The sequence below is a fragment of the Uranotaenia lowii genome, chromosome 3 (assembly GCF_029784155.1).
Source record: "Uranotaenia lowii strain MFRU-FL chromosome 3, ASM2978415v1, whole genome shotgun sequence".
Lineage (NCBI taxonomy): Eukaryota > Metazoa > Arthropoda > Insecta > Diptera > Culicidae > Uranotaenia > Uranotaenia lowii.
In genome coordinates, this window is record NC_073693.1 from 158,187,990 (window position 1) to 158,215,219 (window position 27,230).

General features: G+C 36.5%; 7 protein-coding genes across 8 annotated transcripts; 4 read left to right on the plus strand and 3 right to left on the minus strand.

Moving 5' to 3' along the window:
* Positions 1-481: 481 nt before the first annotated feature.
* Positions 482-1,487, plus strand: LOC129751717 (uncharacterized). Its single transcript, XM_055747382.1, has 2 exons — positions 482-886; positions 940-1,487. The coding sequence occupies exons 1-2, from the start codon at positions 577-579 to the stop codon at positions 1,395-1,397; spliced, it is 768 nt and encodes a 255-aa protein (XP_055603357.1). The 5' UTR covers positions 482-576; the 3' UTR covers positions 1,398-1,487.
* A 1,879-nt stretch (positions 1,488-3,366) lies between these two features.
* LOC129751716 (DNA replication licensing factor MCM4) lies at positions 3,367-6,710 on the minus strand. Its single transcript, XM_055747381.1, has 6 exons — positions 6,483-6,710; positions 5,373-6,419; positions 4,597-5,197; positions 4,165-4,531; positions 3,659-4,111; positions 3,367-3,601 (listed from the first exon to the last, which is right to left on the minus strand). The coding sequence occupies exons 1-6, from the start codon at positions 6,553-6,555 to the stop codon at positions 3,506-3,508; spliced, it is 2,637 nt and encodes an 878-aa protein (XP_055603356.1). The 5' UTR covers positions 6,556-6,710; the 3' UTR covers positions 3,367-3,505.
* A 4,091-nt stretch (positions 6,711-10,801) lies between these two features.
* LOC129751719 (origin recognition complex subunit 1) lies at positions 10,802-15,984 on the plus strand. Its single transcript, XM_055747385.1, has 3 exons — positions 10,802-11,069; positions 13,295-15,599; positions 15,671-15,984. The coding sequence occupies exons 1-3, from the start codon at positions 10,945-10,947 to the stop codon at positions 15,911-15,913; spliced, it is 2,673 nt and encodes an 890-aa protein (XP_055603360.1). The 5' UTR covers positions 10,802-10,944; the 3' UTR covers positions 15,914-15,984.
* On the minus strand, positions 15,941-19,658 carry LOC129751718 (GPI ethanolamine phosphate transferase 2). Its single transcript, XM_055747384.1, has 9 exons — positions 19,407-19,658; positions 18,952-19,351; positions 18,697-18,885; positions 18,104-18,446; positions 17,847-18,040; positions 17,128-17,788; positions 16,933-17,071; positions 16,485-16,803; positions 15,941-16,429 (listed from the first exon to the last, which is right to left on the minus strand). The coding sequence occupies exons 1-9, from the start codon at positions 19,556-19,558 to the stop codon at positions 16,034-16,036; spliced, it is 2,793 nt and encodes a 930-aa protein (XP_055603359.1). The 5' UTR covers positions 19,559-19,658; the 3' UTR covers positions 15,941-16,033.
* Positions 19,659-21,403: 1,745 nt separating this feature from the next.
* LOC129751750 (protein immune deficiency) lies at positions 21,404-22,656 on the plus strand. Its single transcript, XM_055747439.1, has 2 exons — positions 21,404-22,135; positions 22,194-22,656. Exons 1-2 carry the CDS (start codon positions 21,524-21,526, stop codon positions 22,359-22,361), a joined length of 780 nt encoding a protein of 259 aa, XP_055603414.1. The 5' UTR covers positions 21,404-21,523; the 3' UTR covers positions 22,362-22,656.
* Positions 22,415-24,871, minus strand: LOC129751749 (threonylcarbamoyladenosine tRNA methylthiotransferase). The gene is made up of 3 exons (XM_055747438.1): positions 23,834-24,871; positions 23,127-23,779; positions 22,415-23,063 (listed from the first exon to the last, which is right to left on the minus strand). Exons 1-3 carry the CDS (start codon positions 24,618-24,620, stop codon positions 22,842-22,844), a joined length of 1,662 nt encoding a protein of 553 aa, XP_055603413.1. The 5' UTR covers positions 24,621-24,871; the 3' UTR covers positions 22,415-22,841.
* A 382-nt stretch (positions 24,872-25,253) lies between these two features.
* LOC129754236 (COMM domain-containing protein 3) lies at positions 25,254-26,040 on the plus strand. 2 transcript variants are annotated; one of them, XM_055750166.1, is made up of 3 exons: positions 25,254-25,332; positions 25,402-25,538; positions 25,579-26,040. In XM_055750166.1, exons 1-3 carry the CDS (start codon positions 25,280-25,282, stop codon positions 26,022-26,024), a joined length of 636 nt encoding a protein of 211 aa, XP_055606141.1. In that variant the 5' UTR covers positions 25,254-25,279; the 3' UTR covers positions 26,025-26,040. The 2 variants fall into 2 exon arrangements, with proteins under 2 accessions (XP_055606141.1, XP_055606142.1); XM_055750167.1 differs by having other exon boundaries at positions 25,600-26,040.
* Positions 26,041-27,230: the final 1,190 nt, after the last annotated feature.

Below are 27,230 nucleotides of genomic sequence, written 5' to 3' on the forward strand. Positions count from 1 at the left end.
GATGGGACAATTAACCTCAAAAACTCTCGGTACAAAAAACGGGCAGCCGGTCGACACACATGGTCGTTTTTGAGGTTGATTGTCCCAAAACTGAAAAGTGTTGGTGAAACAACCAGCATAATATCACGAACACTATCAGCGGCAAATAGGACTATGGTGGACTTTTTGTTTATTTTATTCGATATAAACGATATAAACCGATTCGCATGCCTACAGAATATTCTAAAAATAATTTCATTGAAGAATCGTTTGGACCATATCGGAGGAGTAGTACAAACAACGAGAATTTTATATATTAGATTTTAACTGTTGCGAATTCATAGAAAAACTGTCATTACTTTATATTTCAGTAAATTGAGGAGCTGTAGTCAGTTTTTTTCCTTTTTTTTTCAAGTTAGCACGACAGTATGTTTTTAATTCACAAAATGGTAACTTTTCAACCATTACACTCTAAATCTGTCTTCCAACATTTATTTTTGTATTTGACTCAAAATTATTGATCTGTTGCTGAAATCTATTTTTCGTGTTAAATTATTGTTTTGAACCAGAAAAAAACATAGTATATTTTTATGAAAAATGGCTTTAAAATCTCTTACATCAAAATTGTGTAGAATATCCCGAATAATACCAAGTAGATTATTTCACGACGAGTTCAGTTCACCATCCCCGCTCAGCAAGAAGCCCAATACACAGGATTCCAGCAGCGTTCCAGCTGCCGGATCGATCGCTAATAAATATCAGGTGTTCCGTGATGTAGACGCAGCGGTGATTTTGGATGTGGAAGAAGAACGCCAAATGCATCGCCAGTTACAGGATGAAATTGATGTTCAGGAGAATAAGGAACATAACACCTTACCCAATATTTACAACGGGATCAACCTTCAACGTATGTTTTTATAATATAAAACTGAAGATTTCCCTATAGAAGTCCTCTTTTAGGTGGCAAAACTGGAGTTTATGATATTGAAGACCTAATAACTGTACTGCGATTGAATAATGCGGAAGATATATTTGTATGTGCAGTCCCAAAAGAAATTAAATACGTAGACTTTATGTGCATCGTTACGGGTATGAGCTTCCGGCACATGCGTGGTATTGCGGAGTTTGTAAGAAAGGTGTACAAAATGAAAAAGGGCGCATTGGACATAATACCAAAAATCGAAGGCGAAAACAGCAGAGAATGGATGGCGCTGGACTTGGGTAACATTGCTCTTCACATATTTACAGACACTGCCCGAGAGCAGTACGACTTAGAATCACTGTGGGCTGTAGGGGCCAGATATGACCGAGAATGTAACAAACCTGCTGAAGAGCTTGTAGAACTATTTGAACGACATTCAGTTTACTTAAATGATCTAAAACCACTGAGTAAAGAAAATTTTGTTGAAAAAACCTAAATAACTTTATTATAATAGGATTAACCAGTTACTTTGGCTATTAATTAATAGAATCTTTATAAAATAAATTAATAAAAAACAGTAAAACAATCAAGTAGTATCTATTTTTGATAAAAGAGGAAAAATTAGCACTTGAATAGAGGCCGTAGAAGCAAAGATTACCCGTGGATACTAGTAGAAGCAAAGAAATTCTAAAATATCGAATAAATTTGCATTGAAATTAAAGAAGATAAACAAGACCATTCACAAAATAAATGAACTGTCTAAGAACTTTTTTTTTTTTTTTTTTTTATGGCGTTTAAATAGCTCGGGGAGCTGACGCTGGAAATGAAAATTAGAATAGTTTGGAGAAGAAAATTTAAAGTTTAGAGAAGGCAGCGTAGAATAGTAAGCGATCTTGAGACGTTGGTTAAACCATCAAGCACTTCATTATATCCATGGAATATGGATAAAATGCAGTTCAAGATAATAAACCAACCCCTCCCGATACCAGTTGGAGGAAGGACATGGGCGGGTTCGAGACTGGCCTCTACATACTCCCCACGCATCTAACTACATTTAATTTTTGTGTTATTAAAGGAATCATTTTAACTTATCTTATATGTTTTTCCTTCCTTCGTCGTCGTCTGTTGAACGTCTGCTTCGTGTCTCCGCCCCAATTCCACTGGTATGTGTGATGGGTTTCGTGATAGTTGTCTCGGGGTCCAGTCATCATATGACTCCGAATCGTATGCGCAGGGTATATGAAAATAAAAGAAAGAGAAAAGGAGAGGAAAGAGAAATATAAAGGAAGGAATTAGTTCTTGCATGAAGTAATTGAAGTGTTATTTGCTGTTTTTCCCTAATTTTTTGCCTTTCATTTTCTAAATTTTGAAATTTTTGTTTTTCTTTTTAGAGTTTTTCCATTTCATTTTCCAAAATATGGATGTGAGAGTTTGTTTTGCTTTTTGGAGCAAGCCTATTTTAAACTAATAAAAATTCTAGCTCAAATTAATAGTAGAAGTAAGCTATCTTATTCCTATCACAACATCACAAAATCATGAAAATTTACCAGAATATGGATATAAGAGCACATCTTACCGTACCCTACCTACCTCACATAATTGAATGTTAAAATCCATCATAATTTACAAAAAATCTACATAGGGGTTCTATTAAAATATACCGCATGCCTATTGTAAAATGCCCGAAATCAGTAATTAGGACTACCTACTCATTGTTATTCTTCAAAACCGTACATTCTAATATATACTTCCATAGATGAATTTCAAACTAAACCGAAAAACGTAAAGATTTGCTAAAAATGAATAATTAAATAAAAAGCAAAAAAACGTCTTACCAAATGAAATATAACATTTTCCAACAACAGCATTCCCATCCAATGAGCCTCTAGTTCTTGTAAAATGCTTGATTTAAGAATAAGCCAACGAAATTCATAAACCGCAAATACACACTTACTAGAGCATTGGGGAGGCGAATACCATCACCTTTACCTAACATCGTAATACTTTTCACACGTTTTCTCTATTTTTAATTCTACAAGACTAAACCATCTAACTACCTAACCAAACGAATTATGCCCTATTGAAAGTATCAACTTTTATTATGGTAAATTGTGATACTTCCACTACCAAATGTTGCGATTGTTCTGCGGAAGGGAGGGCAAGTGTTTCAACTCCCATTCATCTTATCAACATGGATCATGAAAAAAAAAAATAGACATCTTTGAACCTACTGCTGAATTTAAACTAAATAAAGATGTCCAGCTCCTCTTCTAATTTAGGCCATATTATGACACCATGTTTAACAAGATTGTGTGTAACGACACTGTCAGGAAAATGATGGGTTGATCCATCATTTTCACAAACATACACACCGCAGCCGTTAACCCATTGCAACTTAGGGTACGGATAAATGAACTGTCTAAGAACTTATTTTCAAAACATGGTCATCTCAAATTAAAAATTCAAATACCTATATTTTTTTTTTTTTTTTGATTGTCATCTAATTTATCGATTCCTTACAGAATTCTACAGTGTATTGTAAAAAAAATAAAAGTAAAAACGTAAAAGGTACCTTTCCAATGCAGCTCTTGTCCGGAGCTTACCTTAACATATTCTAATGGTGTTATTACCAACAATAACAATTATTCCTTCGTCTTGCAACTCTTTTAGAGCATCTTCGAACTGTTCTTTTGTTACCAGCTGTAAAAGATACGGCATTAAGTTTACGAACTTTTAGCAAGTACGGTGTCAACTTACCACTTGTGATGCTTCTTTGATCTCTCCGAACAACTTTTGGTAAGGAAGAGTTGAAATTTTACCTTTAACTTTAAGATTTTCTTTTATACTAGCCACAAGTTCTGCCCGCTTCTTCCTGGCTGCGCTTGAAAGGCCCGTCGTAAGAATACCGACATCAATTTTACCGGACAATGGATCAGTGGCGGACTGCTTTAGTGCTTCCCGATGTAGACGCCAGGCTTCTTCAACATCTACTACTTCGACAACTTCACTAAGCCGCACCTTGGCATGCGCTTCGGCAAGTCGAATCAAACTCTCCAGTTGACGTGGGTAGGCTGAGATTTGGCCACGACCTGCACCAACTTTTCGCATGTCAACATACGCTTGAATCAGTCTCTGTTGGGCTTCTTCCGACAACACTGGATTGATGTGTTCTTTGGCATACGCAATATAATCCCTCAGAACGCTCATATCCTGAAATGACGAACGATTATTTATGTTTCTTTATGATGAATTTAATATCTTACAAACAAATTGTCCTCATCGTCTTCTTTAGTGGCATAGTATAGTGATACCAAATGTGCAGCCAATCTCCGATCAAACACCTCATCATGTGGATCCAAAATCAAGAAGATCAAATCAAACCGTGATATCAAAGTATGTGGCAGTTGTACATTATCAATTATAGTTTTGTTTTTGTTCCACTGTGATTCTGAGGGATTTGCTGCAGCCAAAATAGATGTACGAGCATTCAACTGACAAATGATACCGGCTTTAGCGATACTGAGTGTTTGTTGTTCCATTACTTCATGTAATACGCTTCTAGTCGAATCATTCATTTTGTCAAATTCATCAATACAGCAAACCCCGTTATCAGACAAAACCAAAGCTCCGCTAAAAATAAATGGAAAAAAAATTAACGATTCAAAATATCTGAAACTTTCCTTTGTAATTCTTACGTCTGCAAAACTAACTGACGCGTTTCAGGGTCTTTTGTGACATAAGCTGTCAAACCGACAGCCGATGATCCCTTTCCAGAAGTGTACTGCGCTCGAGGAACCAAATGATATACATATTGCAATAACTGGGACTTGGAAGTACCAGGTTCACCACATAGCAAAATATGAATTTCAGCACGGAAGTTCCGCCGTCCAGAAGTTGCCTGTTTCTTCTTTGAACCTCCGAACAGTTGCAGTAGGATACCTTTTTTAATTTCATCATTTTCATAAATCGAGGGCGCAATGGTTTTTACTAGTCGATCGTAAACATCTGGCTTTTGGGACAGTTTCTTCAAAAGCTCGATGCGCTCCGGTGGGAACATGTGATCTTTGCCGTCTTCCTGTTCGTACAAACGCTTTTCATCAACTTTGCGGAAATGGACAACATCAATATGCGTTTTGTAGACAGATTTAACCGATCGCTGTCGAGGATTTTCCTGAATCGGTATGGCCCTGTAAACACCGGTAACAGTGACACGATCTCCCGGCTGAACTTTATCAACCAAATCATCATGGGCGAGAAGAAGTACGTTGTGCGGAGTCTGACCAGCAGCCATATCATCTAAGGCGAGAAATAAAAATGTAAGAAACTAGTTTTTTGTGTTGTCATGTAATTTTTGCCCATTTACAAGCTTCCATGGCACACATTTTTTTAGTTAAATATATATAAGGTAATTAATGAAAAAATATTTTAGAACCAATATGAATAAAAGTAGATTTATAAAAACAATCCGTACCTGGGGCTTCTTGCAACTTGACCATCTGTCTATCGGCGAATTGAGATCTATTGTGAATCAGTTGGAAGCAGTGATTGGTGTTACAGTGTGAACAAAGCGTAGGTTCTGAAATGCGACCACGTTCCAATTCTACGACAGTGCTAAAATTACAAACGATGCACTTAAAGAAAGCCTCTCGCATTTCCGGCATAATATTCGACGTCCGAATAACCATTCCGCTAATTGTTATCAATTGGTCAATATCTTCAGGATTCAAAGCTCGCATACTACGCGTTTTTTCAGCATTGAACGGCCGCACTTGGATTTGATGCTCCAAAACAGCTGCCGGATATCTTTCGAAAAACATCTCATTCACAGCAATATCAAAGGTGGGAATAACTTCTTGAGGATAGCAAATCAACTGACGATAAAGGCCTTCGTCAAAAGTTTTCAGATGGGCACAATTTACATTCAAGAAGGGTTCCTCCAGAGTATGGATTTCCTCCAACTTCTGTACATATAGCGGCTCATTCAAATTCATGCCTTCACTGATTTCATCTTGAGCCGCATCTGGATCGATATAACGCATCAAAAAGTCCTTAAACTTTTTAAGACAATCGGAAACTACCACGTTAGTTCCCCATACGACAAGCTTAGGTTGACTTTGAGCAGCTGAATCCGTTTCCGAAGGCAAACTTCCTTCAGGAATAGGATCCAGTTGTTGATCCGACCCAACATTCACTTGACGAACGCGTCGCTCAATCCGTAAATCCGGACGCTGTCTCATCGGTGTGCCCCGTATTCCAGATCGTGGAGTACGAACTGAACCCATAGAGCTCGGGGTTCCGTAGTTCAATGGAGAACTTATGTCAATTTCACTCATTCCTATAGGAGCGCTACCGCCTACGGCCGTGAATGGGCTTGTTGGTGCCGCCATTCCTGATCCAGAACCTCCTACAGCCGGAGAGGTCGGAACAGTTACGTTATCGGAGCTCTCGACCACAACGTTAGCATCTTGTGTGCGACTTCCCATTCGCAGTGGAGTTTCCGTCTCGTGGTTTGATGTAGCTGGAAAGAAAATTCCCATTTAATACCTAATAAATAACGTCTTTTTATTTTTATCCTCCATACTTTGCTTCATCGGGGTATTTTGCGAATCATTATCCTGTCGGCGACCCCTAGTAGATCTGGCGGGACTGGACATTTTTCTCACTAGAACTGAAGCTTTATTCTTCTTAAAACAGTGAAATAGTCAACAATTATGCGTTACAACAAGTATTTTAAGTGTTTCAGAATAATTCCGGTTAAATGAGGAGCCACAGCAAAACGTAAAGGGAAATGTGAAGATAAATACCAAAAAGCGCGCGAGATTGCTTCAAGGATTCAGCTCATTTCACCAACCATAGACAAGATAATGAATATTTTCAAGATAGTGCTCCACTGAAATACAGAGGTGCCAAGTGTCCTGTTTTTTCAGGATTTGTTCTGATTTTCGAAGGACCGACCGAATAGCAGGAACCATGGGAACCATGGTGTCACATTCATTTTACAATGAATTCGAAGGTGATCATGTGTTTTGGCAGCCGCGGCAATTTTGCTACATAATACCACAAACAAAATAATACCTTCCCACAAGCCTATGAAGAGGTGTTCAACGAAACAACTAGCGCCTCTTATAACCTCCAGTCTCCATGCTCTGTGTATATAGCAGAGTTAGCTGCTATTCACTGGGCCTTGGACAGTATCGCCTCACGGCCTGTTGGGCACTACTACATTGTAACGGATAGTCTAAGCTCAGTTGACGCAATACGATCAATACGACCGGGAAAGCACTCGCCGTTCTTCCTAGAGAAGATACGGGATACTTTGAGTGCTTTAACAAGACGTCGCTTTCCCATTACCTTTGTTTGGGTTCCCTCTCATTGCTCGATAGTGGGCAATGAGAAGGCAGACTCTCTGGCAAAGGTGGGGGCGACGGAAGGCGACACGTATCCACGTGAAATCGTCTTCAACGAATTCTACTTCTTGGTACGAGGGAACTCTCTTGTCAACTGGCAGCGCAAATGGGACGAGGATGAGGATGGTCGGTGGCTCCACTCGATTATCCCAAAGGTAAGCCTTAAACCATGGTTCAATAGATTGAACTTGAGTCGGGATTTTATTCGTATATTTTCCCGTCTCATGTCCAATCATTGTTCCTTAGACGCGGTACTCTATCGTTTTGACATTGCTGGCAGCAATTTGTGTAGTTGCGGCCAAGGTTACCATGACATCGAGCATATTGTTTGGTCGTGTGAGGTCCATCTTGTCGCCAGAACGAATTTAATAGACTCCCTTAGGGCCCGAGGAAAACCACCTAATGTTCCAGTTAGAGATGTACTAGCTGTGCTAGATTTGGACTACATGTTCGAAATCTACCTTTTTCTAAAAGCTATCGATCTTCGTCTATAATTTCTTTTTTATTTTCATATTTCCCTTTCTATCTTCCTTTCTCCTCTCACAAAGTGTTAAGAAAACAATTGTAAACAACAAAATCGATTTTGGCTCCTTAAAGCCTAAAGGTATGAGCCGTTTCAAATAAAGAATTGTTAAAAAAAAAAGCCTATGAAGAAATTGGAATAGGAATAACTTGTTGTATTATCACTTGGAATCACTTGGAATGTTGTATTATTAAGTTTTTTTTATTACAAAAAATATAAATATGTTTTAGATGAAATGTGTGAAATATGAAAATGGAATAAATATTACATAAACGAAAACTAAACACAACAGTTATTCAATAAGATCACGAAATTACACAAATCACAAAAAATAACACGAAATTACATTGCATTGCATGGTAATGTGCATGGTAATGTGGAAATGAAATTCATGTTTTTGTCACTATGTTTTTCTATTCGAGCGTCCTAGTTTTAAAAACATTTGTCCTGAGCGTTTAAAAAAGGTCTTTAAAGTGTACTGAATTGCCCATTTTTTTCAAAAAATAAATCTAAATTATAGTTGAATATTTGTAGTTAATTAAAATAATTTCAATGATCCTATCGAACAAATCTGTTATAAAACAATTTAACCCATTTTAATCGATAAAAATCTTGGCTCAGTTGATTTTTTAATCTCGCGTGAACTTTCATTACGCACTCCTCGCATATTTACTGTGAACGTCGGAGAGACATTTAGTGGTATGAATAAGGTTTAGCAATTGCTTCGGTAGCTTTTACTTAGCTCGAAATCAATCAAAGCAAAAGTCCAAAGCATTTGCTTAGTTTGGTATGAATAAACATTTGCTTAGCGGATGTGTACTAAAGTCTTAGAACATAGCTTTTGCTTCGAAAAATAGAGCTATCCAACCACCAGAATCTGAAGTTTTCTAAAGTAAAATGAAAAAAAGACGATCAGAAAATTGAAAAGTACGGTAAAGTAGCCTTGAAGTCGACGAAGCGGGTGGTGCGTGTAAGAACGACCGGAATTTTTTGTTAATGCGTGCTCGTATGTTGATGTTTAAAGAAAAAATGAACACATATTCGAATATTGTCAAACAAAAAATGGCCTAACTTTAATATTTATCATAAGCTCTCCCACATGTATTCGGATCGGGATAATCCGATGTATAAAAAATAGGCAATAGGCGCGCATTTTAATTTAGATTTTTTTTAAATCTTAGGATTATAAAACAATTATTAAAAATGAGAGATCTGTATAATGTTTTAAATTATTACAATTTATTTCTTACTTTGAGCCAATTGGGACTTCTTCCACTATAGCCGGATTTATTTTAATTTGAAATATTTACTAATTGATTTGTTTATTGTCATCTTAGACGAATAATTTTATACAACGATAGGAATATGAAAAAAGTTGGGTTATCACTTCGACTTTTCTTTATCAATGTTGAAAAAACCTTTTTGAATTGTTTTGAAGTGAAATATTGCTAATTTGATAAGTTCATGACGTTATTAAAGAATTTTTTATTGGAAAAGTCTGCTACCGAGCATGCTTAGAAAATAAAGCAATTACTATGAGATTTGTCGAGCAATTGCTTCAGATTTAAGCTTTATTCATACCAAACTAGCTTGTTCTAAAAGTAAAAGCTCCTGACTGAGAAAACAGCTGTCAAAAAAAACTTTATTCATAACAACCGAAGCAATTGCTTTATGCGACTGCTCGACTGCTCGATTCAGTTTAGCAAAAGCAATTACTAGGTTTTTTTCATACCACCCATTGGGTGGTATGAAAAAAACCTAGTAATTGCTTTTGCTAAACTAAATCGAGCAGTCGAGCAGTCGCTTAAAGCAATTGCTTCGGTTGTTATGAATAAAGTTTTTTTGACAGCTGTTTTCTCAGTCAGGAGCTTTTACTTTTAGAACAAGCTAGTTTGGTATGAATAAAGCTCAAATCTGAAGCAATTGCTCGACAAATCTCCTAGCAATTGCTTTATTTTCTAAACATGCTCGGTAGCAGACTTTTGCAATAAAAAATTCTTTAATAACGTCATGAATTTATCAAATTAGCAATATTTCACTTCAAAACAATTCAAAAAGGCATTTTCAACATAGATAAACAACATGGATTAGAAAATTTGAAGTGATAACCCAACTTTGTTCATATTCCTTTCGTTGTATAAAATCATTCGTCAGATAAAATTAAAAAAATAAATTAGTAAATATTTCAAATTAAAAAAAATCTGGTTATAGTGGAAGAAGTCCCAATTGGCTCAAAGTAAGAAATAAATTGTAATAATTTAAAATATTATACAGATCTCTCATTTTTATGTAATTTTGTTATAATCCTAAGATTTAAAAAAAATCTAAATTAAAATGCGCGCCTATTGCTATTTTTTTATACATCGGATTATCCCGATCCGAAAACAAGTGGAAGAGCTTATGATAAATATTAAAGTTAGGAAATTTTTCGTTTGACAATATTCGAATATGTTTTCATTTTTCTTTAAACATCAACATACGAGCACGCATTTACAAAAAAAAAATTCCGGTCGTTCTTACACCCACCAACCGCTTCGTCGAGTTCAAGGCTACTTTAGCCGTACTTTTCAATTTTCTGATCGTCTTCTTTCATTTTACTTTAGAAAACTTCAGATTCTGCTGGTTGGATAGCTCTATTTTTCGAAGCAAAAGCTATGTTCTAAGACTTTAGTACACATCCGCTAAGAAAATGTTTATTCATACCAAACTTAGCAAATGCTTTGGACTTTTGCTTTGATTGATTTCGAGCTAAGTAAAAGCTATCGAAGCAATTGCTGAACCTTATTCATACCACGGATTGTGTAGAAACACAAGAATGAAAACTTGGTTTGATCCTAGAAATTCAACTGGTTAGTTTTTTTCAGTGTTTGCAAATCGGTTCATCATGGTTCATCGGGTTCATCTTGATCATTCGGTAAAATGCGGTAAAAAAGAATTCGCGCCCAAAAATTGTAATTTTGTCAACAGTTAACAGCGCCACAAGCTTGAATTTCACGACTTTCACGGCTAGATTCCGAGTTCGATAAGAAAAACTGATTCCAATTAAATTTGAAAATTGAATCTAATTTGATAATTACGTTGTGCGCTTAAATTCATTGTATAATTGCTTCAGAATGAAGTATAAAATCAATAATAACGACAGCAAAGGTGCTGTAAGCTGGATTGGCAAGCAGTACGAACCCGTTCTTGAAGATGATCTTGAGAGATTATTCCGTTGCAAGATGGCTGTGTTCTACAAGTGAGTATTTACCTTTATGTACCTATTTCATGATTTTGTTATTTATTGATTGTCCGTAGTCTGCGTATGTAAAAAAAGGTTCGCAATACGAACTGATATGGCCCGGTAAGAAAATTTGACTGATTTAAAAAATGTATATATAAGTGGCTAGGCTTTCCATAAGAATATAGGTAACCCGTGAAATGTTGAAATTTTTGTAAATAGTTATGGTAACGCAAGGCGACAAAATTTATGTTTTTCAGAGGTGCAAAGAACTTGAGATTTACGGCGTGTTCGTAAATTGATTTTGTTCTATCGAAGTGATTTTTTCTATCGATGCTGGCGTTCGTAAATTAAAAAAAACGGTATGCAAAAGCATTGGAAGGTGATTTGACATACCAAACAAATCGATGCATCACCCAAACAAATCAGTTTACGAACACGCCGTTAATGTTGACTAATATGGGGGCGCTGATTCCAAATATTCAATAAATTATTTTCGGTTGTATACTGTTTACCGGAATTCCATTTACCGGAAGTACCATTTACCGGAATACCATTTACCGGACTGTACTATTTACCGGAATTCCATTTACCGGACTATACCATTTACCGGAAAACTATTTACCGGACTATACCATTTACCGGAAAACCACTTACCGGAAGTCCCATTTACCGGAATTTCTTTGATACGTATAAATTTGGGTTGTACCCCAATTCCCCGAAAATTTACCATTTCTTAAAAAAAAAAATTCGCCTGAAGGACCATTTCCCAGAGTATTGAATATTTCTATACAAACTGGAATCCGAAAAAAGAACTTGTTTCTAAAAAAGAGGGTTTAAAAATATTATTCTTTGCGGCAAAGCCGCAACCAACGAGGATGAAGGGGCAGAGGCGGCACAAAGCCGCCGAGGCTCCCAAATCCGAGGCGGCCGCCGACCCGCCGTCGGAAGCGGCGGCCCTATTACATTGGTCTAGGTCTGTCGGGGCTTCCTAGGTCTGCGTGAAAGCTAGGGGTGATCCCTTAGCCCCGTCCGCCACGCGACAGCGTGAAGGACAACATGCCTTTGAAGTTCGAACGCGCAGCGTGAGGAGTCGGATACTAAAAACGAAAACGGTTTTAAAAGCCACACTCACTGGTTATCATGAAATCAATTAAAGTACCCAAATCTCGACCAAAAATCATTCTGGACAAAAGTTCACGGGTAAACGGGATGCAATAATAGATTTTTGTTCTTAAAAATTCTTATTCCGGTAAATGGCATTCCGGTAAATAGTACATTCCGGTTAATGTCAGTCCGGTAAATGGTTCATTCCGGTAAATAGCAGTCCGGTAAACGGTTCATTCCGGTAAATGAATTTCTGTTAAATAGCACTCCGGTAAATGGTTTTCCGGTAAATGGAATTCCGGTAAACAGTATACAACCTTATTTTCTAATAGCTCTTTTTTCAGATAACTTTAGAAAATAAGTTAAAATTCATTAAATAAATTTGTGCACTTTTCTGGCAAAATTGTACAACATTACAAAGGTTTAGTAATCACAGATTTTAATTCAATGATCAACTTTTCGTTTTGCAGTCTTCAACCAAGTTCTTAAATGAATAAAAATCTTAAATATAAAATACTCAAAGACTTTCTTTAGTGACGTCAGAAACAGTTGTAATGTTATCTTTTTAAATTTATAAAAATAGAAGACATATTTTTTTTTAAAGCGTTTTATCTCTGAAATTAGAATATTAGGCAACATCTGAATTCTTGATTGAACGAAGGGTAATAAATAGGTTAATAATTAGTTTGTTTTTCATGTTTTTTTGTTAGTTCATCAGTTACCAATGATCGATTTTACTCAAAATTTCAAAACGTCATATTACCAAAACAAGAGCTGATTGACAAAATCTGACGAATGATTCGATTTGAGGACGCCAAAATCTTCCATAATCGTTTATTAGAACAAAGAAAGACACCAACAATGCTGTTTCCTAGTGCAATAATGTAAATAATTATTAATGAATATCCAATGAACCTGACAATTTCAGGTTTTTAATTTTAAAGTTTATTTCGTTATCTGAACAGTCATCCTTAAATTCAAATTTATAAATATTTATTCCGAAAAAAAAATTAAAAATTATTTTTTCCTTAACCTGACTATACCTGACAAGCTTCGATTAATTTACAGATACATACATTTACAATTTATGGAAGTCAATCTAAAAATTATTATTCTTTTTTCTATTTCGTTTTCAGGAAATGCATTTTTGGAGCGTTAACACTTGAGGTTGGCAATTACGTGTTGATTTCCAATATGGACAGCGCAGAGCCGGACACGGTGTCCGGATGCGATGTCGCTCGCATAGAGCACATGTACGAACTTTTAACAAACGATTCCACAGTCGATACATGTTGGGCTATTGTCCAATGGTTTTCACGCCCTAGCGGCCTGCCAACTAAAATTATCAGTGACGAAAATTTCACGTTTGACTTCGAGCAGGAAGTCATTCAAGATTCTCGTTTCGATCCGATTGTGTCCCTCGAAACTATATTTGGACTGTGTCGAGTTCAGGTAGCTCCGACTGATGCTATTGCCTCTGATGTGGTATCAAAGATAAAGACTAAAATACCCACATATGTGGTTCGTTACCAACTCGAACAAATTCCTGGATCACGTAAAGTAGAACTGAAATCAATTGAAAACTCCGCAGTTCAGACAACTCCGAGAAAAAGAAAATCACTCGCTGATCGAACAAATTCATCTCATGTGAAGAACGAAACAGAAAGTGTTCAAAAGACCCCCAAACTTAGACTGACACGGTCTAAATCAATTGAATTCTGTGATGTTGATCATTTGGACGACGATGAAATTCGTATTGCACAAAAGGTTCTCAACGAAGAGAAATGGATTGTTAAAGTTGTGGATAGCGCCAATAAATCGTTAATTAAAAAGATTGACCAAGTGACCGAAGGATTGAGTGACGTAGGTTTAAGCGACGACGAAAATGTCTCACCCTTAAAAATAGCAAAAATAAATAGAAGTCGAAGGAAAACCGGAAGCTTCAGAAGAAATTTGAACGATAGTCTCCGTTGTGAATCACCATGCTCTGAAGCTGGAACTTTGAACTATTCAATTGTTGAGGAGGAAACGAAAGGTACCCCGAATATGAAAATAAAATTACGTCTATCGACGGCTCAGAAAAATGAAACTGATACGCCCACAAGAAGATCTGCAAGAAAACGCTCAACATACCAAGAAGTGAATGAGACAGAAAACGAAACATCGCCCAGAAAAACTAGAAAATCAACGATGTTCGAAGAAGAGGTTCCACAAACACCAATTTCTAGATCAAGACGCAAAAGTATCCTTAAAACACCGAGTTCAAAATTGGTTGAAACAATATCAACTCCCAAACGGAATATACAGCTCTCGAACATAGTTGAAGAATTTGCAGAAGGTCGAAGAACCTCTAGAAGAATAGACATGGTTCTTACAAAAAACATACAAGATTCTGAAGAACCTAAAACTCCTAAATCTAGAGGACGCAGTGCGGTGGAAAAAGCTGCAACACCCAAAAGTAGTGCAAAATTAAAAATGATTCGATCAGGTGCTATCAAACCTAGTATTCATCAGAGAAATGTTCCTGTCGACACCCCTGTAGATGACCAACTAGCGGTGGCTCGTGAAAGACTACATGTATCAGCCGTACCACAGAGTTTACCCTGTCGCGAAAAGGAGTATAATGAAATTTACAGTTTCCTAGAAGGGAAAATTATCGACAGTTGTGGTGGTTGTATGTACATTTCAGGAGTGCCTGGTACAGGTAAAACTGCTACAACTACAGCCGTTATTCGTTCATTACAAGCACTGGCGAAAGAAGAGGAGATTTCAAAGTTTGAATTCGTAGAAATCAATGGGATGCGATTGACTGAACCTCGTCAAGCCTATGTGCATATATATCGCCAGTTGACAGGGAAAACTCTAGCATGGGAGCAGGCTTATAATTTGTTAGATAAACGCTTCACTACCAAGTCACCACGCAGAGTCACAACCGTGATATTAGTGGACGAATTGGATATTCTTTGCAATAAACGGCAAGACGTGGTTTACAATTTGCTGAACTGGCCAACAACAAGTACAGCTCAGCTGGTAGTGATAACTATCGCCAACACCATGGATTTACCAGAGCGTTTACTTATGGGAAAAATATCCTCTCGACTGGGCCTCACTCGGTTGACTTTTCAGCCGTACAACTTTAGGCAGTTGCAAGAAATAGTGCTGGCTCGCTTGACGGGCACATCTGCGTTCGATGCAGAGGCTGTTCAACTTGCAGCTCGTAAAGTAGCAGCCGTTTCTGGAGATGCTCGACGGGCGTTGGACATTTGTCGCCGGGCCACAGAACTGGCAGATGATCAAGCCAGAAAGCGTGGCCAATTTGTTAGTGTCTCTATGTTGCACGTGCAACAGGCTTTAGGCGAAATGATTGCCAGCGCAAAAGTTCAAACTATTAGAAGTTGTTCTCGCATGGAAAAACTCTTTCTTCAGGCAGTTTCTGCAGAGGTAATACCTAGCACAGATTAAAATCAATCAAACTTTTAAACTAGCTATTTCGTTTTTTTTCTCCTTTCAAGGTTGCCCGTACTGGTATCGAAGAATGCAGCTTCTTGGGTGTTTACTCACAGTTCGAATCGCTTGCAGCATTTGCTGGCGTTACAGTTCCTAACCCCGGTCGAGCCATAGCTTTATGTAGTCGTTTGGGTGCCTCAAGGCTACTGATATGTGAAAACTCACGCAACGACATTTATCAAAAAATTTTACTCAACATAAGTTCGGATGACGTTCATTACGCACTGCAGGCAAGTAGCTTAATTTAATTATACTTTTTTATTTATAGGGATGATGATATATTACAATGAACACATATATTTTGTTACAAATATTTTAATACTTCAAACTCGTATTTAGTTTCGTAAGATCCGAACGGCCTTTTTTTATCACAGAATAAAATAACCAATGGCTAACTTGAGGAAAGTAAGTGCAACATAAAAAACTTCATAAATAATCTTTGGAGAAAATACAGTCCACACAAAGATATGATTTCTCATAAGTGTTACTATTATGATGTAAAAAGTGAGAGGAATCATAACGAAAAGAGCTTGTAATTTAAGAAAATATCGCAAAGTTAAACTTCTATCTCCTTGCGCACTATTCGTATCGTTTTGTTTATCTGAGGCGTCATTGAGCAAATGATAAACTAACATTGTAAATGCTAAAATTTGTCCGTTGAACGTGTTCAAAGTTAAGAACAGTCCAACACGCGTCATATCAAACTGATTCAGTCCTACGTAGCCCGCATTGAGATCAATGGTAGCTAGGTTGTTCGAGTTTCCCTGAAAACACATATAAAAATTAGTTTTTGAATAATATCAAAAATTACCGACATACCTGATAAAAATAAAATAATTTTCCCAGCCATAAGTGAGCTAAGATTTTTAAAATAACTCTTTCTTGATTTCCAACAGCGATGTGGTCAATTCGTAACGCTACATGTTGACTAGTTCGAATAAGTGCTGGTACCAGTAGCACATTGTGGGGTTTATGGATAAGGGCAGATACCAGTGCACTGATTGTGATCAGGTTGATGAGCATATGACTAGATTTTGAACAAGTTTCACCCCTAATGATTCGATACAGTTTTGGAAGGAAACCAATGAAAAATATTTCCAATATGTTGATCCAAAAAATAGTAAGACAACTGTTGGACCTGTAATGTGCAATAACAAATTATTATTCAAATCCTACGTAAGAAGTATTGTATACCGGTATTCTTGAGAGCTTTTCATGTTTTGAAAATGTATTTGAAAAATATATTTTTATAGATTATTCAACTTACCTGGAAAGAATAATTCCGAACAGGTCTACAACTCCAGTCATGGCTCGATAGTAATACACGAGAAAACAGGCAGTTATGCTCAGAACAGTTGTTAGTAGTCCAGTTAGTTTACCCATTGTTACCACCAGATAGAATAAACCTGTTAAAAGTCTTTTTTTTAATATACAACAGTAACAGATAAAACATTCAACTTACCGAACGCTAAAACCAAACTTAACCACTGTTTATTGTCTTCAGTTATGAGCCAATCGCCAATATCGGGGATGTGTTGCCATTTATCACCTGTCTGGTTCCATCGTTTTAGAATTATGTGTCCACAGAAAAATAAAACACTTCCGATGCAAAATTTACTTCGATCCCGTTTACAAATTCTCAAAACAATCGGATTTGATTTTTCTTGTTTAACTTCAGCGATAGTGCGGTTCATAACTGTGAACTCTAGGACTGTTAGCAAAAGAAACAGAGTTTTCGAAAGATAGAGCCAGGTTTGATGTTCTTCTTCAATGAAAGAGCTACTGGCAAATGATATTGTATGAAAAACGGCTCCGAATAGCATAATTTTACCAGCAATACCATAATGGATAATGGATTTCAATTTTGATAAGTTTATTAGGCGTTTCAGTGCTACGATAAAACTCCAGTTGAGATAAATAACTGAAAATATTATTAGAGCCAGACTGTTGCTAATGTATGAGTTTTGTACAAGTTCGGATTCCAGGATGTTATATTTTTGCAAACTAAATTTGGCATATAAACCAATTATCGTTATTAACATCCATTGGATAAAGCTTATGTTGACGTCTATATATGAAAAAGATTGTGGAATCAGCAGCAATGAAATACCAATAACACATACCTGGAAAAGGTGTTGATAAATTTTAAAACTATCATTCAAGTATTAAACATTTACTTACGCTGATGCAGATAAGAATAGATATAAAGATGCAAAGCATATCGTAGCGAATGTAGTGTTTGATTAAAAGCTGACACAAATTACGACTAACGTTGCTATACTTGTCCAGAACCTTTTGCAATATTGAAACATCTTCTGGATGCTGCAAAGCCATTGTGTGCAGCAGTTTAGCTTCTTTGTATTGGATATAAAAATCTATAAAGCAAGATAGAATTTATATGTTTTCTTTGTGAATAGTGTCTTATGTTAAGAAGGCACCTTGTTCCTTTAACGTGTCAAAATAAAATTGGTTCGCTTTGTCGATAAGTCTTTTTGCATTGTAGTGCGCCGCGTACATGCGATCCAAGGGGGTTAGTCTGTTCATCATGGGATGTATCAACGATCCAATAGAGGCATGTGGGATCGCAACACCCATCAATGTAGCAAATGTGGGAGCTAGATCAATCTGTAGAAATAATTCGTCACTTCGGGCGCAATCGTTTCCCACAACTATAAGTGGAACATACGTTTCTGGATGTGTTGAACCGCCATGCCCACCGGAATCGCGCATACCATGGTCCCCAGTAATGACCAGGAGAGGTTTTGTGTAGAACTTTTCTGTCTGGAATAAAAGTTGTTTCATTATCTGAGTATGGAAATATATATGTATATGTTGGCAACATCATCATTAAATTTATTAAAAAATTTCATTAATTTTTATTGATAATAATTTACGTTATTAATTAAAATAACGATTGTCTTTAAGTTAAATGTATCTAACTGTACATGGTCAAGGATAAAACAAGGAAAAACATCTTTAAGCTGAACTTATGTAGTTCAAACCATCGATGAAATTGTTAAATGTTACATACCCATAAAGCCATTGCTTGATGAATTTCTCCAATAACTTCATCCATTTCCTTCAATTTTGATGGCACTTTGTCGCTGTACGGCCCTTCCACATGACCAATATGGTCCAACCCTAAGAAGTGTAGCACCATCAACTTCCAATCGTATTTAGAGAATTCCGTTCGCATTTTGCTTGTAATATTTCGGTCGCCCTAAAATTAGTATACAACATATTGTAAGAACTTCATCCTAGAACAAGAAGATGCTGATTAACCAACCTCATAGAAATCATTAACGTACAAAGAATCTACGTTTGGACCTTTTCTGATGAACGAATCAGGAAACATACTGGTCCAAGTACTATCACCATAAAAGACAATTTTTCGTTGCTGTTGAACCATCTGATAAATAAACGTATCGAGCTTCATTTCTGGACTACCTAAATTCAGGATAACATCGAGAAAACTCGGAACAGCTCCGGATGTCATGGCTTTGATTCTAGGCATCGTAACAGTTGGCGGATGAACTTGCAAACGATATTTACAAGCACTACCATTTGTCAACAATCTACTCAGAATCGGCATGTTTTCTTTCTGTTCGGTAAAGTCGATCCGGAGTGCATCTATGACCATCAGTACTGCGCGAGAGATACGAGGCTTATATGCAGTTGGATCCAATCTAATAAAATGAAATTTAGTAAATCAGGAACGAGTTGTCTGCCAGTTTAACTTACTTGAAGTTATCGATTGATGAAGGCAAATCATAATTGGTCGATTTGGTTGGAGGTGAAAATGATAAAGGAAAAAAACCGTAGCAAAACAGAACCACTGCATAAGCGAAAACTAAGTAAATATAAATAGCAATAGCTTCCGATTTCAACTTCATCTTTCACTCGAAAGAATTTCCATATTATCGAAAATTTTAGATTTCATCAAGAAGATGATGGCTAATGTTGTGTTTGATTTTGCCGGTTGTTGAAAAACTGACATAAACGACGTCAACAAAGTACGAATTGTAGTAGTGGTGGTGCAGGCTGTGACGTTATTGCTGCGAATCATATTTAATTGAGGCGCTTGGGATCAGAGGGGTGCAAGCAAGGTCTTTTGAATATATACACACCTTGGGTGCAAGCACAGGGTGCAAGTCAACCTGTATACACATCTCAGGTGGCGATGGAAATCCCGTGCTAAGTGTTAGTAAAAGTTTTTTTTGTAAACATTGTATCCATGCCAATTCGTGACGTCAGTTGCATTTTCGAACAAACAAACATCACCGCTGTACCAGCGAAAACTAGAGAAAAAAAACCATTGCCAACTGGCTGTTTACGATTCTCGCCTAGAATACATAAACGTCACTTGCCAGGGACGTAGGCTTTGTTTACCTTTTTACTTTTTGAATAACGAGTGCGTGTATTAGTGTGCGTGTTTCTTCATCACCTTCTTTGTACTACATTGGGTGCAAGTGCCTATTTGTTAGTGTGATCAGTGGTATGGTGGTATTAGCACTGACCACACTGACTTGACTCTTAGAACAAAAAATCAACCATTTTCTGTCTAATTTTTTGTTGTCAGCTTTTGCAGGTTCGCAATACCGACGGCAGGTGGCGAACCTGAAAAATTTGACAAAAAATGCCCTGTAGGAAAAATGGTCCTTTTTAGCCCGATTTTATCGTAGAAATTGCGTGTTTTATTTTTAAAGTTGGGTGGCATTTCCTAACTGGGACAGCATTTCTTCAAATCGATCGATGCGCACTCTCGAATCGACATTGCGTACTGTTGGAAAAATGATTTTTTTTTTTGTTTTTTTTCTGGAAAAATTATCCAGAAAACGAAATCGAGTGTCCAGTCAGGTATGGTCAGTGGTATTAGTTTCGAGAAAACGCACTTCGAAGTTGTGGGTAGGGAAGAATAACCCTAAGTCCCTAACAGTTAAACTACCGTGAAAAAAAGCTTCGAAGTTGTGAAGGTTCTCGATTTTTCATATATTTTTCGAATTCGATCAGTTTCAATCGAAAGTTAAAAAAAAAATGATAAAAAAAATCAAGTTTTGCACCAGATGTACAATTGAACATGAAGAATCGCTATAGGTATACGTGGGTATACTCAACTCCAAAATTGATGATTTTGGGCTTGCACCCCACTGATCCTGAGGGCATCAATTGATAAAATATAACGGCGTGTTCGTTAATTGATTTTTCTATCGAAGTGATATTTTTTATCGTTGCTGGCGTTTGTTAATTATAAACGAAAAAAAGACAAAAAAAAACAACTCAAAGAAAAAATAAAATTTAAATCGGTCTTAGAAAAAATTGAGGTACATATATATTTACCTGATTTTTCGATTCACTTCAATTTTCTTGACCAGATAAAAGCCTGTTTTGAAATGTTTTCGTATATAAATAAATTATCAATTTTCCTATACAATTACTATTAAATTATGTCGATTTTTTATATAAAATATATATTTGCAACTTGACGCAAGTTTTGAAAGACAAATACAAATCGCGTGCAACATTAATGTTTTTAAAATGATTTGTGTTTATGTTAGTAATTTCTGATTTTATTTGCATATAATTCTTTTCTACGTGATTTTGATCTTGAAACAAAATACACAAACCATTCACCACAAGGAACTACATTTGCAGCTTTTGCCAACCCTATGCTAACGATGCTAACACATTGAAAAAATAATATTACTGTGTAATACCTGTTAAATTGTTTAACCTTTTTTCATTCGATCACTCTGCATGGTGAATTACCGGATTTCCCTTTTTCTTTGTCAAAACATCACAACCAAAAAAAGCAATTTTTAATTTATGTTATTTCGTGCTATTGGTGATACTATAGTGAAATGGCTAAATTTAAAAATATTTTCACATCTATTTTCTCCAAATCATCAAAGTTAGAAACCGATGCTGCTATTATTTCAGCAAGTTCCGAAGAATATAAACCACAAGTGACGAATGCTCAAAATAATACTGACCAATCTCAATCGTTGGTTAACAACACGGAAGTGGCTCTTGTCACTAGAGCGACGTCTTCGCAGCTGAGTCCTGTTGCCCAGCCCCAGGACCAATTGCAACCTGCCACGGCAAACATTGTCAATAATATTCAAAACAACACTTTGTCAGCACCACAAACAGCTATAAGCAATTCTGCTGGCATCCAGGTGTTCAAGATTAACAACGCCAGTAACGTGCACATCGGTCACAAAATCACAATTAATTCACCTACAAGCGGGGAGAATCCAGCAGATAGCATTGGCCAACAAAGGAACTACGCCAAACTACGATTATCGGAAACAATCAGGTTGATGATGGATTGCGAAGATGAACTGGACAATGCCATGATGGATGCAATATCGCGTCATTTGGGATATCAATGGAAAAGCTTTGCTAGGTGCCTTGAATATTCCGAAGGGCAGATACAAGCCTTCGAGTGCGACAACCCGACGTTATCTGAGGTTCATCTATATATTTGAAACTACAAGTTCTATTCTAATACTCTCCATACATTTTTAGCAAATATATCATTTTGTTTTGGACTGGGTTCGAAATGTTGACGATCCAAGTATAGGAAGGATGACGAAATTGCTATGGGAGAATAAACACAAAGAAACCGTGTACCACATGAAAGTTGTATGGAAAAAACGCAGGCCAACACATTCGGAACAAAATGTAACGCTTTGAATGCAATGCAAATTCGGAAAAACTCATCCATCATTCCAGCTTAAGAATCGGTCAACAACATTTGAACAGTCAGATTCCAAGGTCTTCCAAATTATTTATAGATAATATTGTTAGGTTTTAAAATATTGATTAACATGCTCTGCTTTTAAAAATTGCACTTGGAAAACTATTTCCAAAAGTGGCCTTAAAATTAACTTGTTCACTGTAGTTCTTTCATTGTAGAAATTATGAATATATGAAAATAAAAAATAACTAATTCTCCTTATTTTGTTAGATACATGTGTGATTTGCTATTTATGTAATAAATATTGATGTGAAAATTTCGTAAAAATGTCGGTTTCCTGGTTGTTTTCAGAAATTTTTTAAACAAATATTGAACACATCTAAATCCAAATGAGCTACCGAAGATTTAACTCTTTTTTGCTTCAATTTTATTGAATTTTATCATCAAAACAATCCATTACTGCACTTTAGCCTTGATCAAAACAACGTTATATAAAGTCTATAAATAAGCGCCATGAAAATAGCTAAACACCCTCCGAGTACCATATAACCATGATTTTTCTCTTGTATCGAACTGTCAGCATCCAACTTGTTGTAGACAACTGCTTCCTTTTCATTATGGCTGCATATCACCCAATCACTTTCGTTCTGCACAATTTCAGCTAGCATACTGAATTTGGTGATTGAGACGATTTTAACCTGTCATAATATTTTAAAATTAGTTTCCAATAAATTAAACGAGTTCATTATACAAATCATTACCTTTACTAGTTTTCCCAGCAGGTTGTCGTTCTTAGGAAGTAAAAATTGTTCATAGAATTTGTTATGGCCAACGTAATGCTTCTTGTCGTGCGACAGTTCCGTAACCAAAACGTTTTGAACATTTCCCACGGAGTATTTGTTTTTATACGGCTCATAACTGTAAAAAAGATCAGTCAAACGTTTAGTACGTTTTTTTACCTGATCTGCTGGAATTCTCTGCATTTTAGCAGCCGGCGTTCCTGGCCTTGGATAAAACTGGTTTATGAAAAGACTCGGAAATTGGTATTTTTCACAGAGTGTTAAGGTCAATTGAAAATCGTTTTCAGTTTCGGTTGGAAAACCGCATATTATGTCAGTAGCAATCGTTATGCCAGGTACGTTTTCCATAAGAAAATCAACAATCTGTTCAAAATCAGCTCGGCAATATTCGCGCTTCATATCGCCTAGGACCGAATCTGACCCGCTCTGAACCGGTACATGTAAGAAACTGTAAACTCTGGGATGCAGCAAAACTTTTGCCATTTCCTCTAAATGTTCCAAAATGTATGGTGGATTAGTCATACCCAAACGCAACATACATCCTTCTGGAATAACTTCAGTTAATTTCCACAGTAGTTCGGGAAGTGAAGTACCAATGTCTCTCCCATAAGTTCCTAGAATAGATTTTTTTTTTAGAATTTGCTTTAAATACTTTGAATGGAACCTACCAGTATCTTCAGAAGTTAACCATATTTCGCATACCCCTTCTTTGAAAACCTGTATAGCTCGATTGATAATTTCCTCTGGAGGATAGCTTACCAGATCAGCACGAGCATGTTTCGTTTTACAGTACGTACAAGCATTCAAGCAACCAGAATTGATGGGAATAATTTCAACAAGCGGATTCTTTCTTATTTTTGGTAAAGCTAGATTAGGTCCAGCAACCTTTTTTCCGTTAACTTTTTTCGTTTGCAGAAGTCGAACCGAGTGTCCCTTCAAGGTTTCTTCCACCACTTCAGTGACCCGATCGATTTGATGAACGCCAACTATGCTAAGCCCTTGAAGGTATTCTGATTTTGGCGCGCCTTGAGGAACACATCCTGCTAAAACCACATGTTTACCAGCATGATTGGCTGCCTGAATTTCATTGCGAAATGTGTCCTCGGAAGGATTTTTCACCGTGCAGCTGTTCAATAACCATAGGTCTGCCTTTACTTTATCATTAGTGATATTGTAGCCATATGACGCAAGCTGACCGGCCATATACTCAGTATCAGAATTGTTATGGGCACAACCCCATGTCTTCATGTATATATGCTGCGTACCGGGAACAACACTTGACAAAATGTTTTTTTCCGGATCGGGTTGAACATTTTGCTGATTCTCGATAGCTTTGTTGATTCGCTTCGATCTTACTGTGACGTTACTTTTGTTGGCGTAACGTTCCTTAGGAGTGATGTCCTGCGACTGAATGAGGTCTTCGATATCGTCTATTATTTCCAGACAGGCTGCCATGGTCGTCGCTTAAGACTATTTTTATCAGTCGAAATTCTAAAATTCTGAATTTTTACGCTTCTTTTCCACGACCTCTAACCAAAACACTACCGGGTGAAGATCGCGTGTTCTTCGTGTCGGCTGACAACATTCAAAACATTTGCTGCTTTTCAAAAAGTCAGGCGAATTGGTGAATAAAGCCTAGTCCACACTAGGCAACTTGGACTGCGATTCCGGTTGCTGAGACTTGTTTTTGTTTACATTTGATGAGATGCTCGTCTCAAGTCTCCCGACTAGTATGGGAGACATTCAGCAACCAAGATGTAAACATAAACAAGTCTTAGCAACCGAAATCGCATTTCAAGTTGCCGAGTGTGGACTAGGCTTAACGCGACCAAGGTCTTTTGATACACAATAAGTAGGCGAAGAGTGAGCGGAGCTCTCAATGAGTTTGTTTATTTTTTGCTCAGCTTTTCGGTGGTTTGTTGGTAAACAAACTTCATGAGTTCCGCATAGTTGCATAGCCTATACATATCCAAAATGGCAGAATAGGGAATTCGATATTCGGTAACACCTCCTGAATATTTACACACCTTGCTTTTAACCATGGGTGGGTACACCGATGATAACCTAGTCAGTAAATCAAAACTACTCACCCAAAACTATGCACTGGGGGCTTAATGCCAATCAACCCAGCAGTGAGTAGTACAGTGGGTAGTTTTGTTTTGTCCGTGTAGGTTAACAATAATCATCACATATTCATTTTTTTCTGATTTTTAAATCGGATTTTTTCAACACACAGTTGTAATATCTACAGTAAATTTTCATTGATGGAGTTATCAGAAGCAGTTAAACGTGGACTACAATTTCTGAATAAATCAGATGATTATGTCGATATCATTGACAAAGCTTTCAATACAGTGGAACATCCAATTCAAGGTAAATGAAATGCCAAGCAGTAATTAAAGCTTAAATAAAGTTAATTTTCGCATATTGGCAGAACCGATTTCCAACGATGGACATTATGCGTTAACCACCATACTGATAATGGCTAGCAAACAAAAATATTCCGAACAACAGATCTATCAACTTTTGGAAAGCTATCTTAGCAATGCAGAAATCATTCAAAGGATAGCATCTAAATATGAGACTCAAAGGGATCGTTTCATTCATTTGAATGCATCCTATGGTATAACACTACCGCATGTAACCGATGCCAACTGGACACTTCGTTCGGACCTATCGTCTTCCAGTTACTCGATTACAGCAGGCAATTTGTCCTTCCTGATCGAACTGGAGTCTTTCAACAGAAAAAACAGCGAAAAAACATCGATTGTAAGATTCACCTGCACACCCGAAGAACTTCAGTTGTTTATCAATAAGTTGAAGGACATCGAGTTAAACTGTGATAAACTGACAAAATAAACGGATGATATTCAAAGTTTTGGTATTTTTTGATTTTTACAACATTCGGCTTATCTAAGTGCATCTTGTTAAATTTTCATACATATCAACAAACTTCTCTAGTTTTGGCAAATAATAAAGTAAATAAAAGTCTCGAACCAAAAATGTCTACGTTTGCATACCACGGGAGCATGGGAATTTATATACTACCGGACAATCAAGATTTTTTAGCAATAACCTCAGAATTATATTTTTGTTAATATTGATTGCTTTACTGATTTGAAAAGTATCAATATTATGATTACCAAACTATGTACCTATATTATAAAAAAAAATTTCAACATATTCATGTGGTAGGGTAGGAGAATTGGCACAAAAACGCAACAAAATTACTCAAATGACTTGCACAGGTCTTGTACGGATTTTTGAATAATGAACACTTGATGAACTCTTTCATATAAGCTTTTTTGACAAACCAGAAAGGTACATTTGTTTAAAAAAAAAACTAGACCAAAATTGTCGATGACCGGACAGCAAAATTTAAAATTCTTCAGAGGACCAAAATATTATCGTTTTTCAATCCTTATCTCATGCTATCATAGAGATAAAAAAAATGAACCACTCGAGAAAAAAATGATAGTGTCAAGCTGAAATCATGTTTAATTTTGAATAACTTCTGGTCATAGACAAATCGAATTCTTTTGAATTTTCCAAATATTTCATCTGAACTAACGTTTTTTATCATCTACTGGTAGTCGAAAAATAACCAACCAACGATGACTTTGATTTGCAATTCACATTTTACAAGTCAAAAACATTGAACACAATAAAATGCAAAGTTTAGGCGATCCTCTCCGTACTACTAGGCAAAAGCTTTCGATCCCTATCATTGGTTTACTTTTACAGATTGGATTACCATATTTCAAACACCATATCAAATATCAGGCTGTTATTTACTTCATTTCCATTGTGTTTGAATATTATAAGATAATGCGTTTTTGAAAAATCCTTGTTGTCCGGCCATATACAAGTTTTTTCTTTATTAGAATTTAATGTCATATCAAAATATAATTTGAAATTTTAGTAGGTTATAGTATAGTACTTTCTAGGTACTCTGGATATTTATGTTCATTCCGAAACTGAATTCTTGAATAAGCGCTTACCCACATCATCTATTTTTTGAACTTCTAGTTAATATTAAATTTAAAAAACACCTAAAAAATTGCA